Here is a 23475-nt window from a genome sequence, read left to right on the forward strand (position 1 = left end):
AAATGGTAAGTTTTCTTCAGGGTTGTGTTAGGCTATTTATGCTGGACTTTGCAGTAGATACTAATATTAATATTGAATGTAATTTTAAAGAATTTTCCAAGACATTTTTGTCTAATTGTGCCAACAAAGGGCAGCTTTGAGAGCAAGTGCTGATCCTAGCTATGTAGCATTCCCCGGATCATGCCTGCTTTCTCTGGATGTGCACCCTCACTGTGGACATTTGCCAGATAGTCCTGCCGCTTTCTGCACATTCCTTTTATTTCACATTCCTTTAATTAATCTTGCTTACTGGTCAGACACATTAAATGTGTTCACTATATTAATATATATGGGTTCATACTAAATGTTAAAAGTTCAATGCATCTTAATTGACAATTATGTATTGTGAATATTTGCGTGTTAAATTAGAGAATAGGCTATAGCTTAATTAAAAAACATTAATTCGGCCAAGCGTGGTGGCACACACCTTTAATCCCAGCACTCGGGAGGCAGAGGTAGGAAGATCACTGTGAGTTCGAGGCTACCCTGCGACTCCATAGTGAATTCCAGGTCAGCCTGGGCTAGAGTAATACCCTACCTCGAAAAACCACAAAACAAACCAAAACATTAATTCGTGTTCTTCCCTTTGATATTAGGAAATTGTTTTGTTAAATATCTACCTAAAAGATTCTCTTCCCCTGCCTTCCTTCTCTCCATTTCTTCTTGCTGACTTTCCATCCAGCAGTACAGTGTTTACCCAATCATCTGGGCAGCAGGGAGAGGCCATGCAGATATAGTGCATCTTCTGTTGCAAAACGGTGCCAAAGTCAACTGTTCTGACAAGGTGAGTTGGCAGAATCCGTTCAGGTTCCGCTTTTATTATGTCCTCTTAGAGGGGCCCCTTTTTACGTAGGCTTCCATTTCTGCATGCTCTGTTGGCAGCCTTGCTACTCTGGCTGTCCTGAGGTCTCTCTCATCCATGTGGAAGGGCACAGAGGCCCTAGCTTTCATGGGTGTGGGTGCTCGGGCGTCTGATGAATTCAAAGGGCACTGTTACATTGCATTAGCCACATGTGGCTGTTTAGTCTTAATTTCTTAAAATTAAGTAAGATTTAAAAAATTAGGCACCCTAGCCATTAGCTACATGCTTAATAATCATATTTACCAGAGGCTTCTTTTGGTATTGGCCAGTGTGGAATTACAGAGCCTTTCTACCAACACAGCCAGGCTGGCAGAGAGAGTTTGTGAAATGTTCTTTTCTATTATTTGTATGACTCTGGATTGTCAGACTCCTCAATGAAATAGCATTACCTTTATGTCTGTCTGATTTCTAGTCTTTGATGCCTTTCAAGCACAGCTTTTAGGCTGAAATTGTCAGGGACAGGGGTTGATTTGGGCAAAGGCTAAGATCACAGACAAGTCCATGTTGGTTTCTTGGATCTTCTACTTGATAGCTTTGTACTTTGACCCTGCTTCAAGGCCTCACTTTCCTACTGCTTGGTACTGTGGATGGTACTCACTCTGTGATAAGGTTACACACATTAATCAGGTAAAGGGTTAGAACTGTGCTTGGTACTTAGTTGTTGCAATTTTTTCAGACTGCTGGATTTTACACTATACCTCATAAGATGGGAACAGTCAGTGCTTATTGGACATTAAGGACTGTATGATTTTGTGATGAGAAAATTGTCACTGATTATAAGAATTAAAGAAAGTTGGTTAAAAGACATTTCATGCAGTAGTGATTAACCATCTATTCAGGAGAAATAAAATGAGGGAAATGAGATTCATTTAGGACTAAAATTGTGATTGGTATAAACACAAACACACACACACATATATAAAATTTTGTCAAAATTAATGTTATAAGCTAGCTTACTGTAGTATACCTCTAAAAACAATTTTCAATTTATTACTTGTTTAATAGTATGGAACCACCCCTTTGGTATGGGCTGCACGAAAAGGCCATTTGGAATGTGTAAAGCATTTATTGGCCATGGGAGCTGACGTTGATCAAGAAGGAGCTGTAAGTATCTTGTATCTCATAACCTTGCTATTACAGAGAGTGTTTGGGTTTTAAGAGAAAGAGTATTTTAAGTTAGTATATGTGGAGAAAATTTTCCTTTCATTTTTTTACCTGATTCTTTTTGTTGTTTTTGGTTTGGGTCTCACTATGTAGTACAGGCTGGCCATGAACTTATAATTCTCCTGCCTTAGTCTCCCAAGTGCTGGAATTTCTTAAATGATACCAATTTAGAAAAATAAGCATTTTTTCTATTATCAAGCATATTATAATACAAAAACATAATAAATGTTTGCTTTTAAAGATCTGTTGCTACTGGGCTTCATGGCGTATGCCTTGAATCCTAGCATTTAGAAGACAGAGATAGGAAGATTGCCATGAGTTCAAGGGCACCCTGAGACTACATAGTGAATTCCAGGTCAGCCTGAGCTAGAGTGAGACCCTACCTCTAAAAACCAAAAAAGAAAAAAGAAAATCTATTGCTAATATACATAAATTTGGTGAGGCTAACATATAAAGAATAATTTTCTTCAATAATTCTATAGCCTTTTTAAAAAATCCTTCATATCAAATAGTTTTTTTTAATTTTAATTGTAGGTGAACCTTTTATGCTACATTAAAACATTTTTCCTTAAAAACTAAATTATATTATGATTATCTTTTTCTAATAAACAGATTAAGGAGACCAGAAATCAACTGTTAAAGCCTCAAAAGCCTAAGTATTCCTTAACTCTAATTGACTAGCCATTATTAGTTTTCACTGAGCACCAGTGTACCTACTCTGTGCCAAGAGTGTGGCAGAGACCTGAGAAGCCCCACATATTGCTTTTCCCCTTTAGCCCTTAAGAATATGTAGAAACCCAATATTCATGTGCGTGAAATAGTTATAAAATACTCTAGGCTAGTACTAACAAAATTATTTAAAATATAAATTATTATGTAATTATTATGATGATGTAATTATTATGTATTATGTACATATAAAATTCTTATGTAAGGTGTCTTACAAAGGAGTCTGAGAAGAAACTCCCGAATCTCTGGCTGCATTAAGCATGAGTAAACTCTGTACACCACACTTCTTAGAGTACTGTCAACCTGCCCCTCCTCTTTTCCAACATGGCCCAAGCTACTCACTGTTAACCTTCAAGGAGTGGATACTGTTTTCCCTCTGGTCGGAGCCAGAGCAGTGTTCTAGGCGGCTATGGACATGACCTTCCACTTGACTCCTTCCTGGGCAATTTACCAAGAAGATGAGTGATGTGTCTTTGGTAATTCACTGCTGTAGAATTAGAAAAGATTATGTGGGGCCAGCTGTGGTCATGTGCGCCTTTAATCCCAGCACTCGGGAGGCAGAGGTAGGAGGATCACCATGAGTTCGAGGCCAGCCTGAGACTACATAGTGAATTCCAGGTCAGTCTGGACTAGAGTGAAGCCCTACCTCAAAAAAAAAAAAAAAAAAAAAGATCTGATTTTAGTGTGTGACAAAGATGTACAATTTTTTAAAGGAGTAGCTAAAATAAGATAGGTTTTCTTTAAATAAGTTTTTGGGTCATAGTTAAAGAGCATTTATTGTACTTTTCATGGACTAGCTCCTAAACTGGGCCTGGTGGTGCACACCTTTAATCCCAGCTCTCGGGAGGCAGAGGTAGGAGGATTGCTGAGTTCAAGGCCACCCTGAGATGACAGAGTGCATTCCAGGTCAGCCTGGACTAGTGTGAAACCCTACCTCGAAAAACCAAAAAAAAGAAAGAAAGAAAGAAATATCCCTTAGCTACTAATTCATTGTTTTCAGTTTTTCCTACATTTTTGGGGGGTGGGAGTGAAAACTATAATTTTATTATATTTACTATTAACATAATTCATAATTATTTTCCTACAGGTTTTACTATTAAAAAAAGAAACCTTAAGTGTCAAGTTAGGTCCACCTTACTTTGGATTGTTTAAGGATGAATGTATGAGAGGGTTTGTTTCATGTAAAGGAGCCCAGTTTCAGATTGTCTTTTAAAGGACTGAGCATCCTAATAAATAGTCCTGATAGCTCAGTAGAATTAATTTATCTTTAAAAACTGAAACTACCCCTCCTGGTTACTTTTAGTATATGTTAGGTGATTTATATTGGCACTTTATTGTCTGAAGTAACTTAGTGGCTTGGAGGTGCACAGCAGTGGTAGAGTGTTTGCCTAGCATGCTCAAGTCCCTAGATTACATCTCCAGCACCAAAAACAGTGGCTAATAATAGGCTGCTTATGGCTGAGGAGATGGCTCAGTGTGGTTAAAGGTGCTTGCTTGAAAAGCCTGATGGTCTGGGTTCAATTCCCCAGTCCCCATGTAAAGCCAGGTGCAAAGTAGTGCATGCATCTGGCATTCATTTGCAGCAGCAAGAGACCCCGACTTGCCCATACACACACAACTACACATGCCTATGCTTAAATAAATAAAAATTTAAAAATAATAAGCTGCCTGTTTGAATGGTGTGAATAGTATATACTTATTTCTTGGGCCTTTTTCTTTTTAAGAATTCAATGACTGCACTTATTGTGGCAGTAAAAGGAGGCTATACACAGTCAGTAAAAGAAATTTTGAAAAGGAATCCAAATGTAAATTTAACTGATAAAGATGGAAATACAGCTTTGATGATTGCGTCCAAGGAGGGACATACGGAGATTGTGCAGGACCTGCTCGACGCTGGGACATACGTGAACATACCCGACAGGGTAAGCCACCTGCTTCAGATTCCTCTCGCAATGAAGTGCCTAGAAGATTGCGTTAGCTGCCTCTTCACGCCTCTGAAGAGTCTTTTTGTATGGCATAAACTTGTCCTAAGGGAATTTTTTTTCTTTCTTTGAAGCGAATTGGTCAGAATGCCATTGTTTGTGTTTGTGGAATAATTTTGTTCCTGGAAATGTCACATGTATAGCTAGTGTGTGATTGTCCTTTATCTACATCACAGTGTTGTTTTTCAGAGCTGATGTTACTCATGGTCCCAACGTGAAGTACTACCTTTGTACTTAGGATTTTCAATTTTTTTTCTCTTACCCAAACTTCTTCTCTGAGGTTACACCTTTTTTTTTAAAATGACAGCTTCCACATTTATAAAAATAAACCATGGTAATTCCCTACCCCTTCCCAGTTTTTCCCCTTCATATCTCCACTCTCCATCATATCCCCTTCCCCTCTGAATCAGTCTCTTTTATTTTGATGTCATGATCTTTTCCTCCTATTATGATGGTCTTGTGTAGGTAGTGTCAGGCATTGCAAGGTCAAGGATATCCAGGACATTTTGTGTCTGGAGGAGCACATTGTAAGGAGTCCTACCCTTCCTTTGGCTCTTACATTCTTCCCACCACCTCTTCCGCAATGGACCCTGCATCTTGGAAGGTGTGATAGAGATATTGCAGTGCTGAGCACTCTTCTGTCACTTCTTCTCAGTACCACGATGCCTTCTGAATCATCCCAAGGTCACTGCCATCTGAAAAGAAGCTTCTCTAACCAACAGTGAGAGTAGCATTAATATATAGGTGTGAATATTAACAGAAGGGCTTATCTGGCAGTTTGATGAACATAATATATACATTTAGCGAGACACCAGCAGATGTTACACTCCTAGGGCTCATGACTTCCCCCATCATATGTTTTTAGTATCAAGCATGTATTCCCTCCAGTGGAGCAGGCCTGTAGTCAATTAGAAAGCAATTGGCTTCCCCCATAACAGATATGCCACTGTTGCACCTATTGGCTCATTTGGCCTGGCTGGCCAAATTTAAGGCTTGCAGTATCCACTGTTGAGTGTCTTCAATGGTGATTTCTCTCACTCCCATTGAACTGCACACAATGTAGCTTTTTCTAGCTTTCTGTCAGCTGATCTACACAGAGGAGGTTTTCAGCTCAGCTCCAACAGGATTTCTCAGTGACCTGCAACCCAAGCATGTAGAGTCTTCAGCAATAGAGGTTACACTTTTTATGTCCCGCCCTGTCTGAACTCTCCACATGAATGTCTATCTAATGGGCTTTTTAAAGTTGTGGCAAAACAAAATGATAGTAACTTTTTTTGATACCTTCATTTTTCTCCATCTCAGCAAATGGTACCACTGTCCAACCTGTTTTCAAAGCCCAAGTCCTGTGCACAAGCCTGGGTTTTTCTCTTCTACTCCATGCAGCTTTATTGCTTGGACTTAAACTTAACCCTCTGTCTGATCTCTTCATCCTCACTGTAACTACATGGTGTAAGCCATCCTCTTACACTGTTACAGCAATGCCTTCATATCTGGGTTCTTGTCTTGCCCCTCCTTTACCCTCTACTCTGTGTCCTCTACAGAGTTACAGTACTTTTGTGGAAGCTATCCAAGGTTTCCTCTTAAGCTTTGGATACATGTTGTGTTTTTAGTTTATAGACACTGCATGTCCTTGTCCTTGCCTGTCTTGATCCTCATTGTGGACCACTCTTCCCCGTTTTGTGCAGAGCCACTGACAGCATGCCGGCCTGAGGCTTCCAGCTTAGAGCCCATGGCTTTTGTCACATGCCAGTCCTGCGGGCCTTTATTATGGAGTACCCAGACTGACAGCCAGTTTCATTTGACTTCATTTGCTTTTATAGGGAAGATTTTCTTCTAAAAGAATAGGTTTTCGGGAAAAAAAAAAAAAAAGAATAGGTTTTCGGGATGGAGAGATGCTTAGTGGTTAAGGCACTTGCCTGCAAAGTCAAAAGGACCCAGGTTCAATTCCCCAGGAACCACATAAGCCAGATGCACAAGGTGGAGCCTGTATCTGGAATTCGTTTGCAGTGGCTGGAGGTCATGGCCCACCTATTCTCTCTCCCTCTTTCTGTCAAATAAATAAATAAAAATACAACATATTAAATAAATAAATTTGCCCTAAATTTTCATCATGGAATTTTGTAGGTCGTTATCTGAAGCTTAATACCCTTTGTCCCTTACTCTCAGCACTCTTCATATCGGCTGTTACTGAACCTTCTCTCTTACATAGTGATCAAGTCTTCTGTTCTGCTTTTTGATAAATCTATTAATACAAGAGTAACCTTAACTTCCAGACAGCCCTGACCTGCTCTCTTCATCCATGACTTGCTTTTTGTCTCTGCAGAGTGGGGACACTGTGCTGATAGGTGCTGTTCGAGGTGGCCACGTTGAAATTGTTCGAGCACTTCTCCAAAAATACGCCGACATAGACATCAGAGGACAGGTATGTGTGAGTGTACTACAGTTAGGCCGAGCATATGTGCCAAGTGACCATGGCATCATGCGTCCAGTTTTCCCATGCAGGTAAACTTGTAAACCACCTTAGTACATTTGATGGACATATTATAACTATTATTATTACTTTCCTTGCCATTTTTATGAAGTTCCATAATTGATGTCAAGTTAAATATAGATATAAGTAAATAAAAAAGAAACTCATACTTTTAGAGTATACCTCCCTTACATAAAATATGCTTAGTCCGAAAGTGAGTGGCTTGTGGTACTGAGACTTTAGGAGACATTTGGTATCTGGTGCTTAACGTATTTTCAGTAGTTTCCCTGCTGTTTTGTTGCCTCATGTGTTGTCCTTTCATCTTGTTTTGTTTTATCTTCCTCTTTCCCACTCGGCCTGCCTCTCCTAGGCCCATTCGTGTTGCCTATGGACTGTGTTTCTGGCAGCCATGGCTCACAGAACCATAGAGTCACTAATCCGAGATAGGCAGTGGGTTTGGTGCAGTGGCGCTGGTCAAGCCTGTGCTTGCACTGTGGACTTGGGATTCCATCTCCAGCACAGAAGACAAAGAAGCTAGATAAGGTTAAAGGCTTTGCCTAAAGTTGTGAAATTATCTAATATTTTTAAGAATTTTAGTGAGAAAACTTTGTTGTTGCTATCCTGTTTTGGACAGTCTACCTTTCTGCTGTTTATTTCCTTATATTTAGCCAGAAATTTCTTACAGTCAAAAAAATTTTTGAAGGAAATTTATAAATAGTGTGTTTTATGTTATGAGGGAATAAACATGTGGACTTTGCCTTTAAGAAACATGTATTTAAATTTTGAAAGTTGCTAGGTATGGTGGCGCACTCCTTTTATCCCAGCACTCTGGAGGCAGAGGTAGGAAGATTGCTATGAGTTCAAGGCCAGCCTGGGACAACATAGTGAATTCCAGGTCAGCCTGAACAGGAGTGAAACCCTACCTCAGAAAACCAAAAAAAATTTTTTTTGAAAGTTTTAGCTATATTTATGCTTTTATATAAACATAAAAAGTGAAGGAACCACTGAGATATAACTGATGCCTAGTTAAGGGTTTGCATTGACACTGTTGCTGGGCATGGTGGCACATGTCCAATTTCGGTGCTTGGGAGAGTGAGTCCTGAGGATCTCCGTGAGTCCAAGGCCCACCTGGGCTGTGTGTGGTACACTGTCTCTGTCAGTCATTCAACCAAACGAAGCAGAATAAGTGTTGAATTTGAGAAAGGGGAACTAAAAGAAACAATGTTCAAGCGAGGGAGAATGTTAGCTAAGTGTGAGCCTGGGGTGGATTTGAGAAGGAAGCCGGTATGTCAGGCACAAGCACAGAGGTAATAGCGGGAGGAATGTGAGAAGACGACGTGGTGGCAGCTCGTTCCATAGCGTGTGCACAAATCAGTGTCGTTGACGTGGTGGGGTTGCTGGGGGGACAGATGGAAACGAAAGGGAGGTGGCACTGGAGATGTGTGAGTGGCGCACTGGACATGGGCAGCGGCTATGCGTTGTTTAGAGTGGGACCTCCCTTAGGGCACCCGAGTGGAACAGCTGCAGCAGTTTGGTGACGTGTGACTGAACGGTGGGTTCCAGATCGCCTGTTTACATTATGATCTACTTGATGTCAGGTGACCCTGCTCTGCTTTAATCACTTTTTACTGGTTGGTCTCTAGCTCTGCTTTCCAGGTCTATGTGGCCCATTTTTTCTGGTTGTTTTATTATTATTATTATTATTATTATTTTAATCTCATAGGTTGCTGAAGGATCTAGTCAAGACAATACAGGGCTCAGGGTGGGCAGAGATTAAGAAAGCTAAAAATGGAAGTACTTATACTTGTATACAAATAGCATTCTTTTTTTTTTTTTTTTTTCTTTTATTTTGGTTTTTCAAGGTAGTGTCTCACTCTGGCCCAGGCTGACCTGGAATTCACTGTGGTCTCAGGATGGCCTCGAACTCACAGCAATCCTCCTACCTTTGCCTCCCCTGTGCTGGGATTAAAGGCATGCGCCACCATGCCCGGCACAATAACATTCTTATGCACTGTCTTTAGACAAGTTGGGCAGATATACTTATCTGATATTACAGCTGAAAATCCTTGGGTCAGTGTTTAAATGACTTGTCCATAATTTTATGTGCTGTGTGCCCGAATCTGATTGTGTTACAAAAGTGTAATCTAGGACTGGGGATGTGGCATAGCGGTAGATCTTGTGTAATGCATGAAGTCCTAGGTTCCATCCTCAGCCCCACAAAACAGAAGTGTAATTTATTAACTATATGTGATTGCTAATTTTTCATTCAAGTAATATTGTTTTCCTAGGTGTCTTCCTTCAAGAGTGTCTCCAAAGTAAATTCCAAGTAGCTTATAGGTTAATATTGTTTCCCATTATACTGCTTATTGGGGTAGTTTCTGGCCAACGTGTTTATGTTCACAAGTACTTTTTTAATACTGTATCATAGGATGATTGTTTTTTAAATCATACAGGACAATAAAACTGCTTTGTACTGGGCTGTGGAAAAGGGAAATGCAACAATGGTGAGAGACATTCTGCAGTGCAATCCTGATACTGAAATATGCACAAAGGTACAATGACCTTTCTTTTCTTCTTAATTTTTATTTTATTTTTATTTATTTGACAGAAAGAGGGACAGAGAGAGAGAATTGATGCACCAGGGCCTCCAGCCCCTGCAAACGAACTTCAGATGCATGCACCACCTTGTGCATCTAGTTAATGTGGGTCCTGGGGAAGCGAACCTGGGTCCTTTGACTTTGAAGCCAAGCGCCTTAACCACTAAGCCAGCCCTCCAGCCTCCCCCCCTTTTTATTGAGGTGGAGTCTTGCTCTTTAGCCCAGCATGACCTGGAATTCATTATGTTGTCTCAGGGTAGCCTCAGATTCACAGCGATCCACCTACCTCTGCCTCCCAAGTGCTGGGATTAAAGGCATGCACCACCACGCCCAGCTAGCTATACAATGACATTTCTATACCTAATGTTGAATATTAGTACTGCTTATATTTTTCAGTCATCTTTGATTTCAAACTTAGAATAGTAATATTCTCTATAAAACTTAGGAGTAATTTTATATTCTTTCAGAGTTAAATATATATGCATGAAAAAACACAATGTATAATTTGATCGTTCAGTTAAACACTTTGCAGAAAGTATATTACTAACTACTCACAATTATGAAGAGATTATCTTCATCAAGTTCTTTTATGCTCCTTTAGAATGCAGAACACATTTTATTTTCAGTGGTCATTGTGAGTGGTTGTTGGTTAATTTTAGCCTTGCTCAGATACTGTGAAAAATGCAAAACTATACAAGACTTTGGTGATTGTAGTTAGCTGTATGTGTGAATTTCCTATGGAGAAAATATATTTGGCATTCTGGGTTAAATTAGCTTATTGATTATAAATTTATTTCCATACAAGCCGGGCATGGTGGTGCACGCCTTTAATTCCAGCACTCAGGTGGCCAAGGTAGGAAGATCACCATGAGTTCAAGGCCACCCTGATACTACATATTAAATTCCAGGTCAACCTGGACTAAAGTGAGACCCTACCTTGAAAAACCAAAGCGGGGAAAAAGTTATTTCCATACAAATGGATGATTGTGAAAATTATCCTCTTTATTAGTTTTAAAACTATATTTTGTTGAATATTTTAAGTTTAGACTTACCACAGTTAGATACGTTATGACTTCTGTGTTTGTGTGACACTAAGCGCTTGGGAATAAAGCTGTGAATCTCATAAGCCTTCTTACCTCTGCCCACAGGAAGGTGAAACACCACTGATAAAGGCCACCAAGATGCGGAATATCGAAGTCGTGGAGCTGCTGCTGGACAAAGGGGCTAGGGTGTCCGCAGTAGACAAAGTAAGGTTCTTGTGCGCAGAACACACCCTGTGTGCATTGTTGGACGGACCGAGATACTATATGCAGGAAGCCATTACTTGTTAGGATGCCTGTAGGGGGTTTGAACCTGTCCCATCATGTGCTGTGGAGAGTGGCTAGGCTCCAAGTGTTACTGATGAAACTGCTTCAGAGTTTCTTTCTGTGGCTTACGGCCATTCAGGGGTGGGGCTTTTGCAGCCAAACGGACAGGAAAGACTTACAGGGATTAGGGAAGGTAGATTCTCCAAGAGAATGGGCATTAGTGTTCACTACTTGAAGGGATGTTTTACCTTAAGTCCTTAATATAATACTGGTAGAGATTTTTCATATTTTTCATAATTAAATGAATTCCAAATTGCTTAATACTTTAGATAGAATTAATTCCTGGTTGTAGTTTGTTTTTGTTCTAAACATACTTACTTTTTTTCTTTCAATTGATTCTTCTTTGGAAAAGTCAATTAATTTTCATATAAAGTAAGAGATATTTTAATTTTTCTTTAGTGAATTAAAGGATTTGAGCTTTTTATGATTCACAATAAGTGACAGTTTATCTTTTGTTACTTATGAGAAAATTAAAAGGCACAATTGATTATGATTTTTTTTTATTTTACCAAGTAACGAGTTTAAAAAAAAACTCTTCACTTGCCATTTCTGAGTTAATATAATTTCACATTAGAAGCAAGAAAATTTTAATATTAAAAATTAGGAGTTAGAGCCTTGCACATGCCAGGCAAGTGCTCTGCCTGTTCCTAGCCATTTAGTATTTAAAATTTAGACTTGTATAAATCTTGAGCCTAGCTCTTCATAGAAAGTTTCATAAAAACAAATTTATAGGTAAAGATTTTTTATATCCCAGCACCTTATTGCTCTGTATTTACCTTCAGCATATCAGCAGGGTGTTTTAATGTTTTCACTGTCTTTTCAGAAATATTATATATGGCATAAATGCTGTTGATTTTTCCTTATGTTTGAGACTGAGAAATGGAAGTGAGTAGTTTAAATATGTTGGCTCAGGGAGGGGTGGCACATGCCTTTAATCCCAGCACTCAGGAGGCAGAGGTAGGAGGATTGCTGTGAGTTCAAGGCCACCCTGAGAGTACAGAGTGAATTCCAGGTCAGCCTAGACTTGAGTGAAACCCTACCTCGAAAAACCAAAAAATAAATAAATAAATATGTTGGCTCAAAGATGGGGAACTGGCATAAAAGTTCATAGCAAAAGCTGGAAAATAGAATATGAATTAGTTGAGAAAGGTGACTGACATCTTTGAAGATTGATAAGATATTTAGGAGGCTGACTAGTAGTTGTTGAGAAGCATGGGACTAGAAGCTGGGCAAGGAATCCAGACTGGGGTATGTATTTGGTAGTTGGTTACTGACTCATGCAAGTTGCATAAGAATGATGATCATCCGTGTGAAGAAAGAGGAGAGCTGAGGTCCTAACCTACTGCAGTGGTTATGTGTCCAATTGTTGTTGGTTTTATGATGGTTGTTCATCAAGTTTCTTCCTTGTCAACATCAGCTACATAAGGTCACTCTGTCTTGTTTTCCATCTTTGATCCCTGAGAAGGACCCAGCACACAGTTTCCTTTCATAAACTCAGCTAAACCCATCCATGTTCCTATGCCACATATACAACACGGGAAGAGAACTCAGAGAGGAAAGCAGATCTGAGAAAGAAGAGGAAAAGTTAAGCTCAGGTTGTGCCATGAAAGTCAGTGGAAGAACATTGCAGGTCATTTTCTTTTTTTTTTTTTTTTTTTATTTAAAAATATTTATTTATTTGAGTGGGAGAGGGAAAAGAGAGAGAGAGACAAAACAAAAAGAACAATCCAAAGAATTAATGAAACAAAGAGTTGGTTCTTTGAAAGGATAAACAAGATTGATAAACCCTTAGCAAATCTGACCAAAAGAAAGAGAGAAGAGACACAAATTAATAAAATCAGAGATGAACAAGGTAACATCACAACAGATTCCAGAGAAATTCAAAAAATTATAGGGACATACTATAAAAGCATATACTCCACCAAGTATGAAAATCTGAAAGAAATGGATGATTTCCTTGATCTATATGACCTACCTAAATTAAATCAAAATGAGATTAATCACTTAAATAGACCTATAACAAACATGGAGATCCGAGCAGTTATCAATAATCTCCCAACTAAAAAAAGCCCAGGCCCGGATGGATTCACTGCTGAATTTTACCAGACTTTTAAGGAAGAGCTAACACCATTGCTTCTTAAGCTTTTCCAGGAAATAGAAAAAGAAGGAATCCTACCAAACTCCTTCTATGAGGCCAGCATCACCCTGATACCAAAACCAGGCAAAGATAGAACAAAAAAAGAAAATTACAGACCAATCTCCCTCATGAACATAGATGCAAAAATTCTCAACAAAATATTGGCAAACAGAATACAAGAGTATATCAAAAAGATCATTCACCCTGACCAAGTAGGCTTTATCCCAGAGATGCAGGGATGGTTCAACATACGCAAATCTATAAATGTAATACATTACATAAATGGGTTGAAGGACAAAAATCACATGATCATCTCATTAGATGCAGAGAAAGCATTTGACAAAATCCAACATCCCTTCATGATAAAAGTCCTACAGAGACTGGGAATAGAAGGAACATATCTCAATATAATAAAGGCTATTTATGACAAGCCTACAGCCAACATATTACTAAATGGGGAAAAACTGGAAGCTTTTCCACTAAAATCAGGAACAAGACAAGGGTGTCCACTGTCTCCACTTCTATTTAATATAGTTTTGGAAGTCTTAGCCATAGCAATAAGGCAAGAGACACACATAAAAGGGATACAAATTGGAAAGGAAGAAATCAAGCTATCATTATTTGCAGATGACATGATTCTATACATAAAGGACCCTAAAGACTCTACTAGCAAGCTGTTAGAGCTAATCAAAACCTACAGCAATGTAGCAGGATACAAAATAAATACACAGAAATCAGTAGCCTTCATATATGCTAACAACAAACACACAGAGGATGAAATCAGAGAATCACTCCCATTCACAATTGCATCAAAAAAAATAAAATACCTTGGAATAAACCTAACTAAGGAAGTAAAGAATCTATACAATGAGAACTTTAAGACACTCAAGCGAGAAATTGCAGAAGACACTAGAAAGTGGAGAAACATCCCTTGTTCCTGGCTTGGAAGAATCAATATAGTGAAAATGGCAATCTTACCTAAAGCAATCTACACATTTAATGCAATCCCTATCAAAATTCCAAAGGCTTTCTTCATGGAAATAGAAAAAACAATCCAAAAATTCATTTGGAATCATAAAAAACCTCGAATATCTAAAATAATACTGAGCAACAAAAAAGAGGCTGGTGGTATCACCATACCTGATTTTAACCTATACTACAGAGCCATAGTAACAAAAACAGCATGGTACTGGCACAAAAACAGACATGTAGATCAGTGGAACAGAATAGAGGACCCAGATGTAAGCCCAAGTAGCTATAGCCACCTGATATTCGATAAAAATGCCAAAAATACTCATTGGAGAAGAGACAGCCTCTTCAGCAAATGGTGTTTTGAAAACTGGATAAATATCTGCAGAAGGATGAAAATAGATTCTTCTCTCTCGCCATGCACAAGAATTAAGTCCAAATGGATTAAAGACCTTAACATCAGACCGGAAACTTTGAAACTGCTAGAGGAAAAAGTTGGGGAAACCCTCCAACATATTGGTCTTGGCAAAGACTTTCTAAATACAACCCCAATTGCTCAGGCAATAAAACCACAGATTAACCACTGGGACCTAATGAAATTACAAAGATTTTGCACCGCAAAGGACACAGTGAAAAAAGCAAAGAGGCAACCTACAGAATGGGAAAAAATCTTCGCCAGCTATATATCTGATAAAGGATTAATATCTAGGATATACAAAGAACTCAAAAAGATATCTAATAAGGAATCAAACAGGCCAATCAAAAAATGGGCTAAGGAGCTAAATAGAGAGTTCTCAAAGGAAGAAATACGAATGGCATATAAGCACCTAAAAAAATGTTCTACGTCACTAGTCATCAGGGAAATGCAGATTAAAACTACATTGAGATTCCATCTCACTCCTGTCAGATTGGCCACCATCATGAAAACAAATGATCATAAATGTTGGCGGGGATGTGGAAAAAAAGGAACCCTTCTGCACTGCTGGTGGGAATGCAATCTGGTCCAGCCATTGTGGAAAACAGTGTGGAGGTTCCTAAAGCAGCTAGAGATTGATCTACCATATGACCCAGCTATAGCACTCCTAGGCATATATCCAAAGGATTCATCTCATTTCCTTAGAAGTACATGCTCAACCATGTTTATTGCTGCTCAATTTATAATAGCTGGGAAATGGAACCAGCCTAGATGTCCCTCAACAGATGAGTGGATAATGAAGATGTGGTACATTTATACAATGGAGTTCTACTCAGCGGTAAAGAAAAATGAAGTTATGAAATTTGCAGAAAAATGGATGGACCTGGAAAGTATTATACTAAGTCAGGTAACCCAGGCCCAGAAAGCCAAGCGCCACATGTTCTCCCTCATATGGGGATCCTAGCTACAGATGACTGGGCTTCTGTGTGAGAATGAAAATACTTAGTAGCAGAGGCCAGTAAGTTGAAAAGGAGACATAAAGGGTGGAAAAGGAAGGGAGGAGGATACTTAATAGGTTGATATTGTATATATGTAATTACAATGATTGTAATGGGGAGGTAATATGATTGAGAATGGAATTTCAAACGGAAAAGTGTGGGGGTGGGGAGGGAGGGAATTACCATGGGATATATTTTATAATCATGGAAAATGTTAATAAAAATTAAAAAAAAAAAAAAAAAAAAAAATATTTATTTATTTGAGTGGGAGAGGGAAAAGAGAGAGAGAGACAGAGAAATTGTTCGCAGCTACAAACTCCAGAGATGTGCATCTGGCTTTACATGGGCACTCGGGAATCAAATCCAGACTAGCAGTTTTTACAGGCAAGCTCCTTTTTTTTTTTTTTTTAAATTTAATTTATTAGTTTTCTTTTCAGTAAATACAGGCAGTTTGGTACCATTATTTAGGCTCATCTGTGATCTACCCCCTCCCATTAGACCCTCCTTATTATTGAAAATGGGTCGTGCATTGTGGAGTTAGCCCCCAGTTATTAGTATGATAAATGTCTCTGAAAATCATGACCCAACATGTAACTCTGACATTCTTTCGGCCCCCTCTTCCGCAAGATTTCCCTGAGCCATGTTGGGTTCATTTTTGGTCTGCTTCAGTGCTGAGGTGTTGGGGGCCTCTGAGGCTCTGGCTCTCTGATTTGGTAGGAGTTGATTTTTCTCTGAATTGATCTCCTTCCCCTTTGTGCTGGTATCCAGTTCACAGGTCATTTTCATCTTAGTGTCACAGAGAGCTCAGAGTATATGACAACTGGAAATTTAATTTGTGAGTTTGGGGTTATTGGTTGTCTTTAAAAGAGGTGTTTGTAAATAATAAATGGGAGAGTACTTGGTGGACTGAAGTCTTTTTTTTACCTACAAGTTTTTCTTGGTGTTGGATGTGGACACTGATGTGATGGGAGATGCTAGGAAGGGTAAGAGGCAAGTTGATGTTAGGGAAAGAGGTGAGGGGCATGGGAAATACTGTAGGTGGAGAATGTAAAGTCATGGAGTTTAAGAGAAGGACATTGGCAGATGGTTGACAAAGGTCATAGACTGATGAGCTCACTTGTGCCGAACGGGGAACGAGCATAGAAGTCTATAGCAAAATCTGGAAAAGGTTGTGGATTAGTTGAGGAAGGTGACTGACATCTTTGGCGATAAATGTTCGGATGATGGAGAGGTACTAAGAAAGTGGGTCTTGGCCCGGAAGGAGTGTATAGAGAAAACCTGTTCCTCTCTCTGTCTGTGAGCTGAGTGGGGAGAAGGGTGACATTTTTCTAGAAGTTCTAGCAAGAAACAGTTTGTGAGAAGTGCTAGTTAAGGAGTTGGAGATAAATTGTGAGGAAGGAGATAAAATTTCAAATTATGTGTGTGCTACATATGCAAAATATAAAACATCCAAATTTTCTAACTTAAAGAAGCATGAAAATGTGAAAGTTCAAGGTCTTTGCTATCATTTTACAGAAAGGAGATACTCCCTTGCATATTGCCATTCGAGGAAGGAGTCGCAAACTGGCAGAGCTTCTTTTAAGAAATCCCAAAGATGGGCGGTTACTTTATAGGCCCAATAAAGCAGGCGAGACTCCTTACAACATTGACTGTAGCCATCAGAAAAGCATTTTAACTCAAATATTTGGAGCCAGTAAGTATTGGGTTTTATCCTAACTGGATACTGTGTGTGTGTGTGTGTGTGTGTGTGTGTGTGTGTGGTGTGCTAGAAATTGAACCCAGGGGCCTGCCAATGGTAGGGAAGTGCTTGACCACTGAGCAACACACTTAGCCTTTTCTGCCTGAGCTTTAAAATAATGAATTTCCAATATGAAAAATAAATGAGGCCAACTTTTGCAATTGTCACTTAACTGGAGAATATAGAAAAAATATTCTCTGTGACTAATTTTTTTTAATTGACAACGTCCATAATTTTAAATAATATCCCATGGTAATTCTCTCCCCCCGCCCACTTTCCCCTTTGAAACTCCTCTCTTCATCATATCCCCTCCCCTTGTCAGTCAGTCTCTCTTTTATTTTGATGTCATCATCTTTTCCTCCTATTATGATGGTCTTGTGTAGGTAGGGTCAGGCACTGTGAGGTCATGTATATCCAGGGCATTTTGTGTCTGGAGGAGCACGTGTAAGGAGTCCTACCCATCCTTTAGCTCTTACATTCATTCCACCACCTCTTCCGCAATGAACCCTGAGCCTTGGAAGGGGTGATAGAGACATTGTAGTGCTGAGCACTCCTGTCACTTCTTCTCAGCACCATAATGATTTGAATATTAAAATAGAATGGTTTAGGAGAGCTATTTTTTTTTTCTTTCCTCTTAAGACAGGGTCTTGGGCTGGAGAGATGGCTTAGCAGTTAAGCACTTGCCTGAAAAGCCTAAGGACCCTGGTTCAAAGCTCAGTTCCCCAGGACCCACATTAGCCAGATGCACAAGAGGATGCACGCGTCTGGAGTTCGTTTACAGAGGCTGGAAACTGTGGCGTGCCCATTCTCTCTCTCCCTCTCTCTCTCTCTCTCTCTCTCTCTCTCTCTCTCTCTCTCTCTTTCTCTCTCTCTCTGCTTCCTTCTCTCTGTCGCTCTCAAATAAATAAACAAAAAAAAAAATTTAAGACAGGGTCTTATGTAGCCCAGGCTTGCCTCAGACTCACTGTGTAGCCAGGATGACCTTGACTTCCCAAGTGCTGTGAGCTCAGGTGTGTGCACCTAGTTTCTTGGTTTTTGAGACAGACTCTCATAGATTAGCCCCAGCTCTCCTGGAATTCATAATGTAGCCAGGCTGGCCTCCAACTCATGCTTTTGCTTCCCAAGTGCCAAGATTAAGATGTGTGAGCTATCATGCCTGGGCTGTAAAATAGGTTTTGATTATGAAGAATGCATAGGAGAATATAGCCACTCATATGATGTGTTGAAATGTGGCTACTAGAATTAAAAACAAAAATCAGGTCAGAGGGGCTGGAGAGATGGCTTAGTGGTTAAGGCATTTGCCAACAAAGCCAAAGGACCCAGGTTCGATTCCCTAGAACCCACATAAGCCAGATGCACAAGGGGGCGCATGTGTCTAGAGTTCTTTCACAGTGGCTAGAGGCCCTGGTGCACCCATTCTATCTCTCTTGTCTCTTTCCCCCTCTCTCTCTGGCTCTGTCAACTAAATAAATAAAAACTTAAAAAAAAAAATCAGGTGGCACACACCTTTAATCCCAGCACTCTGGAGGCAGAGGCAGGAAGATCTCTATGAGCTTTAGGCCAGTCTGGGACAACAAAGTGAGTTCCAGTCACCCTGGGCTAGAGTGAGAGATCCTACCTTGAAAATACAACAAAACAAAACAAAACATAAACCACATTCATTCCAGAAGCCAAAAGGAGGTAGTAGAAAATGAAGTGTGACTCTCCACTAAATCATGAGTTTTTAGTGGTTTTTTTTTTTTTAATTTTTGAGTTCTTTTGGTTTATTTTTGTTTTGAGATCTTGAGATAGAGTATCTCTACATAGCCTGGGTGGCCTTTCTCATAATCCTTCTGCCTCGACCTTCCTAATGCTACCATGCTGGCTATAGTTTTATATTTTAAGATTTTTTTTAAAAGAGTTTACACTTCTGGGCTGGAGAGATGGCTGAGCGGTTAAGGAGCATGCCTGTGAAGCCCAGGAACCCAGGTTCGATTCTCCAGGTCCCATGTAAGCCAGATGCACAAGGTGGTGCATGCATCTGGAGTTCGTTTGCAGTGGTTGGAAGCCCTGGTGTGCCCATTCTCTCTCTCTCTCACACACACACACACTCACTCTCTCTCTCTCTCTCTCTCTCTCTCTCAAATAAATAAAATGTTTTTAAAAAATCAAGTTTGCATTTCTTTTTTTAAATATTTGTTTGTTTGTTTATTAGACAGAGAGAGAGTGACAATGGGCACACCAGGGCCTCAAGCCACTTCAGACAAACTCTAGACACATGCACCACCATGTGTATCTGGCTAACTTGGGACCTGAAGGATACAGCCTGGGTCCTCAGGCTTCACAGGCATGCTCCTTAACTGCTAAGCCATCTCTCCAGCCCTAAAATATTTTTCTAATTATAACGTTAATACACACATTAAAGTTCAAGGTAAAGACATGAATTTATTATGAAATGCAAATTAATCTTTGTCTCTTACCTCCCAACTTATGATTTTCTTTATATTCAATCATTTATGTGCTTACTTATTTTTTTTAGACAGGGTCTCATATAGTCCAGGCTGGCCACAGTCACTATGGAGGCAAGAGTAACTTTGAACTTCTTATCCTATTGTCTCCATCTCCCAAGTGCCAAGATTATAAGCATGTGTCACCATACCTACCCTCTTTACATTTATAAAAATGTTCTGATACAGTAGGTATGTATAGCTTTTTAAAAACATAAAAATCAGCTAATGCTACTTACCAAAATATTTTAGTAATGCACTAAAACATATTTCATTACTGTATTATCGTTCACCTAGATTCTAGTAATACAGTCAACCTTCCGAGGTAGGGTCTCACTCTAGCCCAGGCTGACCTGGAATTCACTATCTAATTTCAGGGTGGCCTTGAACTCAGCTATCCTTTAACCTCAGCCTCCGAGTGCTAAGATTAAAGTCTCACCTGCATCTTATAATTTTGTCTCATATGTAATTTTTAATGTTTCAGAAACATTGTGCTAAGGCTCTAAGATATATATCATTCTGATTTTAACAGATTTTTTAACAAATGAAAGGTAAATTACCATTCACAAATTGGTTTTTTCCCAACTGATTTGAAATGCTTTTTATGCTAATATTCTATACAAGTTATACAGCATTCTAGTTATTATAGTTATAGTATTTATATTCTTTCTAAAGCAGGAATTACCCTTTGATAGTCTTTTAATATTTCTTCCTTACTTATTCATACATCATCTTGATTTTCTATCTTTAAAAACATTTCAGGCTGGAGAGTTGGCTTAGCTGTAAAGGCCCTTGCCTGCAAAGCCAAAGGACCCAGGTTTGATTCCCCAGGACCCATGTAAGCCAGATGCATAAGGTGGCACATACATGCTTCTGGAGTTTGTTTGCAATAGCTGAAGGCTCTGACTTGCCCTCCCTCCCTTCCTCCCTCTCTCCTTACCTCTTTCTCTCTATCTCTCAAATAAATAAAATAAAATAAATGTTAAAAAAAAAAACATTTCCATTGGTTTCTATTTAAAGGGATAAATTAATTTTGGAAGAATTGGTTTCTGGGTCATTGCACCTGTCCTGTCAAACCCCAGAACATTCTTTCCTTTGACACCCATTATACTCTTTAGTAACACTTTGTGACTCACGTACTTTTTGTTTGTATTGTTTCTGATTTTAATATACGAAATAGAAATGTGTCTCAATTTTTTTTTTCATTTTTTTGGTGGTGCTGAGTGTTGAACCCAGGGTTTCACACGTAGTTACAAGTGTGTACCCTGAACTATGCCCCTTGTTCTGGGATATTCTTCTGGGGGATAGAAAAGAAACCATTGTGTCACACTCTGGCAGAATTTTTCTTTGCTCTAATCAAAAATTATTAATCTTATAAGCAATAGGTATGTTATGTTCTATGAAATACATTTATGTGAGAATCTCTGAAGCTATTTTTACATAGGTCTAAACATTTGAAATAAGTTTTTGTCCTTAAATTAGAATTTGTGTTCTTTCTACTAGTAATGCCGCTGTTTGATGTAAATATATGTTATGCTTCTCATTACAGGACACTTGTCTCCTACTGAAACAGATGGTGACATGCTCGGCTATGATTTATATAGTAGTGCCCTTGCAGATATTCTCAGTGAACCTACCATGCAGCCTCCCATTTGTGTGGGGTTATACGCTCAGTGGGGAAGTGGAAAGTCATTTTTACTCAAGAAATTAGAAGGTAAAGGATGTGTTGATACAAAGTTTGAAAGAACTATGTGTATAGGTGTGTATGCTACATGATTCACTGGAGTGAATTTGTTGGGGTTTTACTTCCCTCTAGTTGATCATTTCTGTGATCGTGTGAGTTTTCGTTCTAGAACAGATCCAGTTTATGCCAACATCAAGGAAAACCCTTGTCAGTGGGTGGGCCCCCTGTGGTGAGCTCTTGTGTCAACTCGAGTCATTTTTTCTCACTCGCTTCTTCTGTGAGGAGCTTCCTGCTTCTCAGCCTTTTGGGTAAGATCAAGTGTAGGAGCACCCAAGACTACCCTCCCTAGCCTCCCAACACATACGATCTCTTTCTTAGAAAACCATTCCTTTTTAAAAAATATTTATTTATATATTTGAGGGAGAAAGAGAGACTGGGCTATCAGGCTTTGCAAACAAGTAACTTTAACCATGGAGCCATCTCTCCAGCTCCATTCTTACCCTTCAGGGACAAGTTTCAGGATTGTCTGTAAAATTTGCCTTTAGTTTTAAATTTAAAAAAAAAAAATTTTTTTTTTTGGTTTTTTTGAGGTAGGGGCCTCAGGGTGGCCTCGAACTTGTGGTGATCCTCCCTCTGCCTGGATTAAAGGTGTGCACTACCATGCCCAGCTACCTGTAGTTTTATAGAAAGAAAATCTGTGCAGGGCTCACTGGGTTTGACACACCTTTGAGAATTGTAATTTTTTTTTTAGTTTTTTATTTATTTATTTATTTGACAGAGAGAGAGAGAGAATGGGCGCGCCAGGGCTTCCAGCCACTGCAGATGAATTCCAGATGCGTGCACCCCTTTGTGCATCTGGCTAACGTGGGTCCTGGGGAATAGAGCCTCGAACCGGGGTCCTTAGGCTTCACAGGCAAGCACTTAACTGCTAAGCCATCTCTCCAGCCCAAGAATTGTAATTTTTTAATATAATGAGAAGAAGAAGATGAGAGATCAGAGAGAAATGATGGATGTGTAGTTTGAATGTAGAGTGTTGTTTTCTTTTTGTAAATGAAAACAATACATTGTGTATTACTGACCACAAAATATTAATAGTAAAGTCTTGACAGACAGAAGAATATACAAAACTTTTCTGTATCTTCAGGGTGAGTGAGCCAAGACAGTGGGTAAGACAAACGTAGGGGTGTTCCTGAGCAATGCTATTCTTATATTGATTAAAAGATAACATTGATTTAAACTGATAAAGCAGCAATAGTCTATTGGTAAGTGCCCAGTAAAAGTATGTTGAAATATGCATATTAAAGGTGAGTTAAGTTACATGTCTAATGTAAGAAATAAAATTTGATTTTTTTTTTTTTTCAGATGAAATGAAGACATTTGCAGGACAACAGATCGAACCTCTTTTTCAGTTCTCTTGGCTTATAGTATTTCTTACCCTGTTGCTTTGTGGAGGAATTGGCCTGGTGTTTGCTTTTACAGTTGACCCAAACCTTGGCATAGCAGTTTCATTGAGTTTCCTGGCTCTCTTATATATATTCTTCAGTAAGTCTTTGCTTCTTACATTATTTTTAAAGTTGGAAACTAACATTAAATGTCCCTTGAAAGCTATATGTGATATTCATAAATGGCTGAGAAAATTGATCTTTTTGGTATTTTATAAATTTGCTTTAATAAGTAATAGTATCCACAGTCTGGTTTAAGTTGCTTTAAATACTCGTGTTTCTACTTGCTAATATTGAAGCAAGACTCTATTATACATAGTCTTTTGTTTTGTTTTTCGGTTTTTGGTTTTTTTCAGATTAGGATCTCACTCTAACCCAGGCTGACCTGGAATTCAC

At 39.1% G+C, this 23475-nt stretch overlaps 1 protein-coding gene across 6 annotated transcripts in view; it reads left to right on the forward strand.

The window, feature by feature from the left end:
* Window positions 1-23475, forward strand: part of Kidins220 (kinase D interacting substrate 220) — a 101866-nt gene that overhangs the window by 11175 nt on the left and 67216 nt on the right. For 4 of the 6 annotated variants that reach the window (XM_045137618.1, XM_045137614.1, XM_045137616.1 and 1 more), the window contains exons 6-14: window positions 722-823; window positions 1907-2005; window positions 4519-4716; window positions 7100-7198; window positions 9700-9798; window positions 10992-11090; window positions 17245-17422; window positions 21503-21667; window positions 23000-23179. In XM_045137618.1, the coding sequence (XP_044993553.1) occupies window positions 722-823; window positions 1907-2005; window positions 4519-4716; window positions 7100-7198; window positions 9700-9798; window positions 10992-11090; window positions 17245-17422; window positions 21503-21667; window positions 23000-23179 (1219 nt within the window). The remainder of the gene's footprint in view (window positions 1-721; window positions 824-1906; window positions 2006-4518; window positions 4717-7099; window positions 7199-9699; window positions 9799-10991; window positions 11091-17244; window positions 17423-21502; window positions 21668-22999; window positions 23180-23475) is intronic. The other 2 variants (XM_045137615.1, XM_045137617.1) reach the window with 1 other exon arrangement.

Source organism: Jaculus jaculus, chromosome 18 (assembly GCF_020740685.1).
Source record: "Jaculus jaculus isolate mJacJac1 chromosome 18, mJacJac1.mat.Y.cur, whole genome shotgun sequence".
Classification (NCBI taxonomy): Eukaryota; Metazoa; Chordata; class Mammalia; order Rodentia; family Dipodidae; genus Jaculus; species Jaculus jaculus.